Consider the following 12,938-nt stretch of genomic DNA (forward strand, 5'->3'; position numbering starts at 1 on the left):
ACTGGTTTTTGTTGCTGTTGCTTTTGTTTGTTTTGTTTTGTTGTTACCTATTCTGGTTTCAGTAAATCACTCTTTTACAAAATTATTGTGGTTTTATTGGGTTTTTAAAGTTATATCTCTATAAATGTAACAATGGAGAAGACTTGACTTTTATGGGAAAAGGTATATAGATTCTTAAAGCTGTCTTTTGTTTTGCTCTTTTAGTTCTTATGTATTTCCTAGAGTATAGCAAGTGATTAGGTAAAACATCAGAAATGTATAACTACAGTGAAGTCTTCTTAAAAGTAGTTGCTATTAAATTGTTTTCTATCGTATTACCAGAGTTCAGAATGTTCTTTTAAAAGGTGTACTTGGTGAGTCTTATTGATTTTGAACACTGCTGTTCATTTATCAGTTTAACTGAGTTATGGCTCTTAATCACATCTTAGTGCCCAAAACTTCTAACCTGAAAAGATAAAAAGAGAGAGAAAACTTTGTTACTGGCTTTCTGACAATGGCAGGGAGTGTGTTAAACCAGTGTAAAATTCAATTAAACTGTCTAGCCAGGTTTTTGAAGCTGAAATGCAGACCCTTTCTGTTAAGCTTCTTATTTTCCTGTGACCGACACCGGTGGATGCTGGGTTATGCCAAAACCAACAGGCTGTAAAGTACCTTGTTTCATGCTCGCAGCTGATCAATATTTTTATTTTCCAGGCTTGCCCAGAAATCTGGAGGCAGTATCACCTAACAGTGAGTAGAAACACCTTTTTTATTTTCCCCAAGACCTAGCCTATTTACCCTTCTCTGAACTGCTGACCATAAAATATAGACAAGCATCTTCTACTGGAAGATAATAAACATTTGAAGCACTTTTGCATTGAGAAAGCAATAATATACTTTTTCTCTTCTCCCCTGCCCACTACTCTGTCCTTTATCTTCCAGTTCTTGAAAGATTTTGATTGTTTTTTATTACTCACATCATTTAATGATTGCATCATGGTATTTCTCATTTTTCCTAGATGACATTCATTAAAGGGGGAAAGTATGCTAGGAGCAAAAAAGAACAGTAGTAATCCAGCAATCCGGTGTCTTTAAAATGTCGTATTATCTACAGTCCACAAGCATACCATCCACACTATATTCCATTATAATTTTTCTGGCTTTACTGAAAGCTTTACACATATGTTTTAGTGAAGCTAGAAAAAACTTAGTGTATCTTTCACATAGAATAATTCAGCTGTCATATCCTTAAGCCCTTCTTGACTTATTTAAAATGTATCTTCTTTATACCATTCAAGTTATTTAATTCTTTGGTTTCCTTTTACTATGATTTTAGGCCAAGTAGAAGCAGAAAACATAGTCTGCTGTGGAATCAAATTGACTAAAGCTCAATATTACGAAGTCCATTTATTTTTAATATTTAGCTTAAATAATTTCAGTAATTCACCATAGACTTGCTAGTCATTTCTTTTAATATATTAAATATGTTGTGCTGAGCAATAGAAAACAATAAAAATTACTCTTATACAGTTATGCAGTATATTTAAAAGCAGTTCTTTGAAGTTTAACTTACTAAAAAAAGTTTTTTGTTTGTAGGAGGACATAGTAAAATAGAAACGGCAAAGTTTTTACCAAACATGTCTTCTTTCTGCTCTCCTCTTAAGAAGTAAAAACAAACCAATAAGTCGACTCAGACTATCAGTGTGCCTGTTACAGGCCCCAGAAGTACATCAGGTGGTTTGTTTTCACATTCTGTTATCACTGTTTACTTTGATCCAAGATTCTTGGTAGAAAGCTATAATTCCTCTACTATCCTCAATCCCAAGTTGGGTTTTGTTAAAATTCTTTAGTGTTATCCCCTACTCAAAAATAAATAAATACACACACATGTGAGTGAGCATGAGCACACACACATATACACACGTTACACATATATGTTACAGATATAATGCATATGAATATATTATGTTTTTGTATAAGTAGCAGTTTTTTTTATCCTAACACACTATGGTGAAATTCTTAGCTTAAACTTAATTGGAATCGAGTCATGTATTATACTTTTCACTCTTTGGAACTGTATAGCAAGTTTTTCATCGGCATTTTTATTAAGTAATAGCCTAATGTATATGACATTGCATTAATTTTCTATTTTCCTGTAAGTTAAAGAATTCCAATCACGAAAACTTGAAGTGTAGGAAATACTATTTTAAAACTATTCTTTTCATTATCTGCACCTGTATTTTTTTTTATATAACTATCATAGAAGAATAGAAATCAATGTTTGGTATAACAGATATTTTAAGGTTTGTTTAATATTGTAGCTTTTGAAAAACATAAATTGTAAAAGGAATAGTTAGAAAAAAATAAAAACAAAATTAATTTGCCTTCGGAGAAATCACAGTATATTCTATCTGTAGGTTTAACAAAATCATTTTGAAAAGTTTGTCTTAAATCTGGGATCATGATTAATTTTTCAAAATAATACTTAAATAACTATCACAATTCTGAATTATCAAGTTTCAATTATAAGTAATTAAGTATTAGTTTCCTGTGTAAGCATAAATGCAAAACAAGTATATTTATAATCGTGTACATCAATCCAGCTAAAATAAAATAGCTAAAATAATTATGCATATAGGCAATATCCTAATGTGTGCAATTAAGCAATATTTAATCTTGAATAAAAGCAAGATGCATGATGAGTTTAGTCATCTTCAGCTCTTTTACTAGGCGATGGACTGCCATCTATTGACTCATAGTAGCCCTCACACGTGAATGTGGCGTCAATCAGGGCAGTGACCAACTAATGAAGCCCAGGTTAGAACTGCTATTGTATAGTCATTTAAACTAATCTTCTTAAAATTAGATGTTTCTACACATAATCATTGATTAATTTTCTCTTTCTAACCAAAACACGCCCATTTCTTATTCAGAATGAGCTATGCTTTCTTTTTTGAAGGAAGAAGTGGATTTGTATATCTAGTTCAGAAATGTTTACATTTGAGAAGTTTTTGATTGCATTTATCTGACTGCCAATCAGTGAGGATAGAAGGACATTGACACACCCTAAAGTTTAACTACTACAATTTAAGATCTATCCAGGAATCACTTAAAAAAAAAATCTGTAGGTTAAACATAGTTTTATTTCTCAAACACCTAGGAAAAATGGTAGAGTTGATTGGTTTAAATGAGCCTGTGAAATCAAACCAGAAATTCCTTAAAACACATTCTGAAATAAGAAAATTAAAGAAGTATTCACTATTTTCAGTAATTTCATGAGAGTCAAATAACTTCTTTACAACTTATATCTGAATAATAGCTTTTTAACCAGACTTGACTAGACTCACTATATTAATAAAGAAAAAAGAAATAAGACCATCATCCTAAAGGGTGCATCCTAATAAAACTCTGGCACTATATATATTTATGTATATATATATATCCATATTATAACAAATATTTGGCCATGTCATTTTTCTTTATATATTTATTTAGTGGCTATAAAATTATATCATATAATTTAATGACTTTAGATTATCAATTTGTTGATCTGCATGGGAAAAAGAAAAATATATTATTTTTATTTAGCAGTTAAATAATTTTTATGAATAGTTTATGTATTTACGTCCTTCAAAAAACGTTTCGAAAGTTTTTTAAATCTTCAATAATATAGCACTGTTCTTGTATTTTAATTTCTGTAATATTTTCAGATTTTGGTAAAGCCTAACTTTGAATATTCTTTTTCATCTTTCAGATAATTCATTCTAGATTTAAAAAATTTCCCTCTTTAACTATTCAAGAAGGAAAGTCCCTTCCCCCATCCCCTGTCATTTCTAGTCTCATTTATATTAAAAATCCCAGTCCAAAATGGCCACCAACAGAGTTTTACAACCAACAGAATTTTTAACTAGTAGAGGCTATCATTTGAGATGTTTTAGACATTTTGTTAATCTTGTTTTTAATCTACTTACTTTAAAAAGTAACCAGGAGTTTGCTATTTGGGGGGCAGATGTATTGAGAACCAAAAAGGACAATACATCTTTTATATTTAATTTTGTGCTTGGATTTCTTTGTGTGCATTGTTAAAATGTGTTACAACCTACTACCTTTTATTTTAACTAAAAGTTTAAACAGGAAGTAAATGTGACTTTTTTGAAAGAATTAAGTTTTGAATGTTTCTTTATATATAATGTTTGAAATACCTAGAATTCAAAAAGCAAAATACTTGCTCTCAGGGACGTGAACAGAAAGGAATAGCTTTCCTGTCTTCCTTTCTAGTCTAGGAAAGGCTTGTGACCTGCATTTACTAGTAATTAATAGTAATCTTACCTGAACTAATTGAATGCTAGAGTGTGTCTTATGGACCATCACTAACAATATCATTTCATCTTGCCACTTAGTTTTCTCTCCTTACTTGAAAACATCAATTTAGAAATGCGTTCTTTGGATTTTCACAGTATGGAAATGGGAGTTTGAATGTTACTCTTGAAAACATTCTCTGCCATACATTGAATAGGCAACCTAAATGCCAACAGATTCAAATTTAACTTTAGAACTATGTTTTATAGTCCAGAAGGAAGGACCAAGAAAGTGGAATTTCATTATGAGGCAACAGCTATACAAAGGCATTTATCCTGGAGTTGTGATATTAGTTAGGGTGGGTGAAAGTTTTCTACCTGGCTAATATTAAAATGGAATATATTTTAATTAACTTAAAATGTGAAAAAGTGAAGAGTTAAAAGAGTTTCAAAAAGTCAGCCTCAAACCAAAACCTTTTCTTTTCATGGACAAAAATCTCTCCCTCTTTTTCTCTTTCTCTGTCTTCATTGACTATATATTGGGAATCCTAAATCTCCTAATGAGAGCTTCTTGGCTACATAAGCAGAACTGTAAAATCCACAAGAAACCCCATCCACACAGTGGATATCAAGTGCTAGGACTTTGATTTTTCTTCTATGTATGTGTGTCTAAGGAAATAGAACTGGTTACATACAGTGTTTTAAAATGTCAGATACCTCCAAACAGTGAGAACTAAGCCTCACTCTATTTTAGAATTGTTTAAGTTACCTTTTTCTTCATACTTTTTTTTTGAAGCCTGACATACAAATTATCACAAACTAAGACTTTATAAATTCATTTTGGAGGCCCTTATTTTGGTCTTTCAGTTCACCTTGCCAGCTTCCTTAAGAACTGGGAATACTCTTGTTTAAATTGTAGGGCTTTTTCCTCTATGTCTTGAATCACTATGGTTAAGTGTTGTTATTAAGATATTACATCTCTGTAAAATTTTTCCGAGTTTTAGTTTTTATTAAAATGCCCTTAATACTAGAACACTACCATAAATGTGAATGTACCATGCTCTGAGGATTCAGATGGTACATGACTGTTTTGTAGTACCTGAGGGCCATCTTTCCATTGTAGTACTAAAAAATAAATCATGCTGCCTTCTGTTTCAGGTTACTTTGGTGTGTGAATAAAAAGAGTTTTCTGAATAAGCATTGATTACTTATTTTCTAATATTTCATTTTGATAGCAGAGATAGAAAATATATTTGTACAGTGATCAAAATTTTTAAAGATTTTTTTCAAATGGAAAATTTATGTGAGTAATTTAATATTTACTTAAACACTCACCTTGTTCTTAAAGAATTTAGTGTCACCATTTTGCTAATAATTTTTTAGTTCAGTCTAACCATGTTTTGAATTTAGTATAAAAGATAATTACTACATTTACAGAGTAGGTCAACTGATTTTTTTCACTAGCATGTTGGACCACATTTGATAGAACTTATCATTGGAAGCAATTGGAAAATGCAATTTCAAAGCAAATGAAACCTGGAATTATCAATCTCAATAAATGAGATTCATTTAAAAATAAATACAATTTGCCAAATCATCAAAAAGCAATTTTCGAAAGCTTCTGTAATAGGAAGGGGGAAAAAGGTGAATGTTTTGAATTATAAATGCATATGTTATTTTTACTCTCACAGTGTTTCCTCAGACCTCTAGACATTGTATGTATACAAACTTATTTTTGAATTTGAGTAGAATAAATTATTTAGATTTGAGTATAGTTTATTTCTATTTATTAAAGCACATGAGAGAGCCTTCATATTTTTATTTTGTCAAAGGAATATTGAGGTGTCATCTCCTTCAGTGAGAATGCCCAACTTACTTTATTTCCAGTATTTTAATGCAAAAATTAGTTTGTTTTAAATGGGGAATCAATATGGCATATTTTGAGTAGTTGTTTTAATATATTTAATATCAAGTGCTTTATGAAAATAATTCTAATGTAGATTTAAATGTTTCAGAAGAAATGAGAAGTATGCAGCATTCACACAATTTAGAAAAGATTCTTTATAAATATTTTGTCCAGAAAACAACTGTTTTTGCATTTTCTAAATATCTTTAATGTCCTAATCACCCATTATTGTTATGTCTGTTTTTTTTAGGTAGTGCATGTTGCTGATAGTAAACTAATTGAATCTTAAGCTCTGTTATAAACTTCCTTTCTTCAACTGACAAAAAAAATCCCTGTGCTATTTGTATGCCCCTTAGTTGCTGGGAGCAAAGTCTATTACATTTAAGACATATATTTACTATATGGGCTTCAAGTTTTACTTCCATTTTAGAATGTTAAAGAAATAACCAGTTGCAGTTTATATTTTCTTACCTGTTAATAAATATTTCTCCTAAAGATTATAGAAACATGGAAGATTACGTTTGGGCATTTTGCTACTCTTTTTTTTCTTTTCCTTAGTGTGTTCACCTTTATACTTACAAAGGAATTATAGTTAGTCGTTACAGGGGTGATTTCTTCTTGATACTTAAATTTTGTTGCAGTTAAATCTCAATTTCTAAGTATTTATAATTTTAGCATGTATAACATTTTTAAAATATTTTCTTTCTTCTCCTTAAAAAACATACATCATTCGTATAATCCCAAAGAAAACTACATTGTGTTTTCCTTTGAAGCTCTACACTTTGAAATATTGTTCCAAATATGAAAAAAGTCAATGTAAGCAGAGAGCCTGAGAATTTTCAAGATTCATGAAGTTTAATACTGCACAATAATATGTAGCTGTATAATCAGTTAGATTTTAAAAATCTGAAATGTTGAATGCCTATTCTTTGTCATGTTAAATACACGTAAAGAGTATAGAATTATTAGGTAGGACAATTTTAGCATGTTTGAGTGATTATTATTCATATGTGCTTTGAACGGGTGGTTCATGCATTCCTTAAATATAGTACAGGTGATTGAGCTTGTCATGATCTTCTCTGGACATTTCAATGCAAGAATAAAAGTATACTGGACCAGTGATATTTGTAGTAAGCATTCCTTTTAGTAATCATGCATGTGAATGATATGGTAGATTACAGTAATTCCTAACAGTTCTTAAGTATTTAGGAATCGATTATTCACAATCATGATCAACTATAGCCTTTAGAGGTTTTGTTCAGTCATTTGACTAATCTTCAGGAAAAGGCTCCTGAAAGAACCCCTTGACTTATTGACATGAATAATCTCTCTCAATTAGTGTTATATTTTCTGTTATGATATAAAATACAGTTGTAAACTTGGGTTGAATTAAGTTTAAGATTTTAAAAGCAAAATCTCTTAAATTACTATAAGTTAATGAATTGCTGATAAACCCAGATTTTAGACTTGGAATTCATTTGCCATTTGATCCCCACATACCAGAAAGTCATGAGAGTTACATTTTTGTACATTTGCAGATATTTTCTTCTAGCTGTTTTGAGTTCAGCTGTGGTCCTCCAAGACCAACAACTCTGTTTTTTTAGAACTATCTAAACTATTATGTGAAGAAAAATGCTACATGTTTAGAGGACAGTTGAGCAGAAATATTTTTTTAATATCTTTGGAATTAGATCCCCCCCTTAATTGGTATACCAATGCACTACTAGATCACATTTTAAAAACAAGAATTATTCACTGAGAATGTTCAGAAATCCATATTAGCTTTGTAAAAAGGATTCAGTGTGTAAATCAATTGTTAATAAAGCTATCCCAGTATTTTAATTCCTCTTTTACAAAATTCATACAGAATTAACTCTTAAATAGATTTTAAGGTCACTTTTATAATTTGTAGTATATCGATGTCTATAAATACCAGTTTTACATAAGTATTGTTCCTTTACATGTATTTGTGGATTATCCCACATTTCTTTTCAGTTAAGGGAACTAAAGTTTGGATTGTTCCTTAACTATACAATACAATCTTAATTCCCTCATTCTTAAATTACTCACATTTCATTTATTTGTCTTTGTACCATATTCCTTCTTACATATTAAAGTCTTTAGAAAAATGTGCTGTAAAATTGGGGTGAAAGGGCAGGCTTATTTCTGAGGAAATTACTATGAAATTTTTAAATCATAATACAGGGGAAAGAAGGCCAGCTTTGGGATCAGACTTTGGTTTAAATTATGACTTTCATTTACTAGCTGTGCAAACCTAGTTAAAATATTTCCCTTTTGAGATCCTCAGTTTCTTCATCTGAAAAATGGGTATAAAGCCTTCTAGGGTTGTAAGTATGCTGTGAAATAATAAATGTAAAGTACTTAGCACAGTACCTAACACACAGCCTATGTTCAGCACTCTTGTGAGCTCCAATACAGCCATCCCACAGATGACTCACTCCTGTAGAGATAGAACGCTGGACTAGTATCCCAAACTCAGATTATGTATTTTAAAGTCTTCTATTTGCCTAAGATGAGATCCATAATGACCCTTTTCATGTGTGTCTCCTAAAAATGTTTCCTCCTTAGAGCTGTTGAAATGAAATCCCCATAAGCAGTGTCTTTTCTTAAAATTATTTACCTCAGTTTTCATCTTCTAGTTATTTATGCTTATCTTCTTTCTAGAAATAGAGGTGAGTAACTTTTAATTAAATATAGCAAACAAATTATTTTCTTAATTTGATTTGCCTAAAAATCATTATAAAGACTTTTTAAGAGTAGCTCACAAACATATTTAATCCCTCTCTTAGTGAAAATGATGATATAGAATGTGTACCATTACACAGATAAAATGGTATCATTCTGAAAAAAGCACATTGTTAATAAATGTATAATTCTTAAGTGGTAACTTCGGTGTCATCTGAATATAGTTATCTCTCTTAAGCAATTATAATACTTTCTACCAAAGCTAGAGAGTTTATGTTAATCAGATAAAAAATGAAGCAAAATAGCATATCAGTTTTTTGCCCTTCAGGTAAAACTGCCTCCTGTGCCTTCATATGATTGATGCCAGAAACCAGCCTGTTTTCACAACAAAATATTGAGTTATAAGAGCTTGGTCAGTTGTTCTGAAGACTCCCACCCATATTCTCATATAGGTCCAGTAGAAAGGACAACAAAAAATTAAACACTTCCTCAATGGATGTGATTGATAGTCTTTCAAAGGGCATTGCTATTCCATATTCTTTATTTTAGGACAAGCAGAAGCTAAGATGGAGCATATTGTAAAAGCATTACTTCCCCCCATTTAAGCAGGTACTTAACTGCTGTGGAATTCTCTACCTTTGTGGCTGGTGGCTAAGAGTATTTCAGTAGGATAAGCATGGGTGGGCTATCAGCAGGGGAAGAAATATGTGTTGTAAGTCATGTGAAGTTATGACAAAAATGAGAATCTCGGGGTTTATTTGGATCCCCTGTGTATTAGCTAATAAATATAATAAAGCTATGGTTCTGTTATTTTGCAGTTTTTCAGTGGGATAGTTTATGTGCAATTATATGCAAAATATATAGGCAGATTTGAATATGTTAAGCACTGCATGTGGTTGGAAGATGTATATTAATGTGGTTTCTGTGTTTTATAGTCTACACCAGTAAACATTCACATAAAATATCAATGGATTCACACATGTATGTGTTCCTCTCTTTCCCTTCCCCCCACATCCTGTCTCCACGCCCTCCTCATCCCTCCACCCTTCATCAAAGCTCGTGGTCCTTTTCCATCCGTGTACTAAAAGGTTCTTTGTAAACCAGGCCATTTGTCCATCATTGTTTGGGGTCCAAACAGTGGTAAGATACCCTGTCACCGATCCCACGTGCTATGAATGGCAGCTCCTCTCCGGACAATTGGTGGAGGGGCCGAGAAATATTCCTGAGAGGATTATTTAACCTTTCAATTTAGAGGGCACAAAGCCTAGCTGATTAATGAACTTTCTGATGGGCGCCGATAAGCGGATCTATTTCTTTATTTCCGCTAAAAGTGATTCCTTCTCCTGTCCATATTACTATAATCTTAAACATAAAATGTGGCAAATAGATTAAAAAACAGCACTAAAGAGTTTATCTGACTGGCAAACTGAAGGAGCTAAATTAAAATTGGTAATGACAGCAGTGGCTCAGCCTCATATATGGTTTTTAAATGCACTGTGTATTTTGAAGAGACTTATTCTCCAGCACGACTGGTAATGACTGCTTTTGGTGCACAGTCTGGGGCTGGCTTCTGTTATCCCCACCTCACCCCACCCCCCACCCCCCAAAAAAAATGAGTTGTGTTATCTGGATGGCTGCAGACACATACGCATCCCCCTTTCTCACTGCATGGGCAGACAAGGTCGATAGCATTACAAGGTATTTGTGGCAGTGCTTGTTTCAGTTTTCAGAGCTGCCAGTTTCCAGGCGGATTTGAATTACAAAAGAAGAAGCTGGCATGAAAATTGAAAGGTTTTATCGGCTGGTCTGAAGCCTCATAGCACATTGCTTATTTATGCAGTCCATTTGCACCAGGAAATATAAAAAGGAAATACATTTTAAAAATAAGGCCATAAAGACCCAGATATGTTTAAGATGGCAAATAAAATATAGATACCTATAATATCTTTCCAGGAAACGATTTTCACTTAATGTTGCACATTACTTCAGAAGAGCATTTATGTTGCTGTCATAAATTTGTGCGTTTGTGTCACTATGTAGGTAGTCTCTGGGGATTAAGAAGGAAGCCTTTGCTAACTTACTTTAAAATTAAAATAGACGGAGGGATAGCTCTGCAGTTTGAGAGCTACATTGGAAATATTTAAATAGGGTGGTAAATTAAACTTAAACTAACATTTTTGCATTCCATGTAAAATTAGCTATGGCCCAGTGAATAAATGCCACTACCTTTGGAGAAAATTGGGATGCTTTTTAAGCTATGAAGATTTGGAGCATTCAGAGGGTAAATTACTGTGATCCTTACTGTCTTGCATATGTTCATTGTTCTCTGCTTACTGAGGTTTTCTTTTTTTGTTGTTGGTTTTTTTGGGGGGAGGTCAGGTAGGGTTAGGATGTCATTTACAAAAGGAAAAACCATAAATTAATAAATTTAATAGCTCCTTATAAAACTTATGCTTCATTCATTATAGTCTTCAAATATATTGTCTGTTAGATTTTGCCTAACACTTAACATTGTGAATATATTATCTGGTTGGTAGTTATACCAACTGTTTCCCTCTATCCTTATTACTGTAGTGTAGTTTTGACTTGAAAAAGATACAGTCATGTAATCCCTTACACTGTAGGGTACATAAAATGAAGATATAAGTATACAAACATACAGTTCTTCAAGGCCTTGAATACTTAATGGTCTTGCCACACTGGTTATTTGCAGCCTTCAGCCTATTGGCTTATAAAATTTAAGAGTATCCAAAAGAGGGGTAGGGAGGAAGTTATGTGTACATAGGAAATTTCAAATCAAATTTCAAATCAGAATAAAGCAAAACACTTTATTTGCTGCAGTTCAAATGGACACTGTTTTAGAATTCATCTTCCAATAAAGCAAATTGCTCTATTACTCTCCGCTTAACCATGAGAGGTGCAATTTTTTGTTGTTGTTGTTTTTTTTTTTTTTTGCAATTTTCATTTTCACCAGTGTCTGGTACCTTTCTCATGTTTTCATGACCTGGACTAATTACTTCATGTAGTTTTTTTTTAACAGAGAAAATATCAAAAGCATACACGTCTGCTGCATGCTAATGATGTGCTGTACATTTTTTCATGAATTTTCATAAGGATTTTTTCTACGTAGCATGTGTGGCTTAATGATGTAATCACCCGATAGACTAGAAAATGCTCCAAAGGAGACGTTACGGTCTGTTGTGTACATAATACATGTTTCAAAAATCTGCCTAATTAAGGAATTACTCGATGGATTGGGAGTCTGGTGGGTACATGACATAGTTTTTTTAACACATAGAAAATACAGGTATGTCATTATATATGGTGCTTTTAATGGAATTTTTAGGATATAAGGGAAAATAATGGCAATGTCTGCTGGAATAAAATTGAATTCTTTTTTTTCACTTAGGAAAAACAAAGCTTAAAAATCTTCATGAAGGAAGCTTTGTTTTAAAATAATTTCAAAGCCTTTAGCTTGAGAAGAGACTTGCTTCCCAAATCTCTCACAGGAAGTAGTACTATGAATATTTGTCCGAACAGTATGCAAATGGAAGGTTTTGTTCAAATCGTGGGTGGAGTAGACCTGGAGTTCAGGTTACTAGGTGTGAGGGCCCACTCCAGGAAACCACTGAAAACGGAGAACAAGATACAAGCCTTTATGGGATAAGCATTTTTGCCTTTTCACAGACTCAGCTTTGGTTCAGTTCACTGCAAAACTATTTGCCCAACTTTAAAGTTTCTTTCTTTGATTCTTTTAGGCACCAGCTGTGATTTTCCTTGAATGTGTACCAGTTACTTTTCTGTTGGCATTTATTTTGTGAACAACACCAAAGGAAAGGGAAGGCATCCATTCTTTCCCTGATGGCTTTTCATAAAACTAAATAAAATACTTAGAATACTCTATCTGATTCTGGAGTTGGTAGTAAAAATAATATTTTTAAATTGGGGGAGAAGTATGTTTTAAATTTAAACTTTTGTTCTGTCCAAATGTGAAAATCATGCCATTGGGTCACTTCAACTAGTGGACTTTGTGGGCAAGCTTTCAGATT

At 32.3% G+C, this 12,938-nt stretch overlaps 1 protein-coding gene across 3 annotated transcripts in view; it reads left to right on the top strand.

Annotated features, from left to right (window-relative positions):
- Nucleotides 1–12,938, top strand: part of ZCCHC7 (zinc finger CCHC-type containing 7) — a 260,183-nt gene that overhangs the window by 222,911 nt on the left and 24,334 nt on the right. For all 3 annotated transcript variants that reach the window (XM_055427067.2, XM_088837982.1, XM_055427066.2), the window contains one exon: nucleotides 694–729. In XM_055427067.2, coding sequence (XP_055283042.1) covers nucleotides 694–729 — 36 coding nt within the window. The remainder of the gene's footprint in view (nucleotides 1–693; nucleotides 730–12,938) is intronic.

The sequence above is a fragment of the Moschus berezovskii genome, chromosome 7 (assembly GCF_049115385.1).
Source record: "Moschus berezovskii isolate FMDL1 chromosome 7, NW_MosBer_1.0, whole genome shotgun sequence".
NCBI classification, from domain to species: Eukaryota; Metazoa; Chordata; class Mammalia; order Artiodactyla; family Moschidae; genus Moschus; species Moschus berezovskii.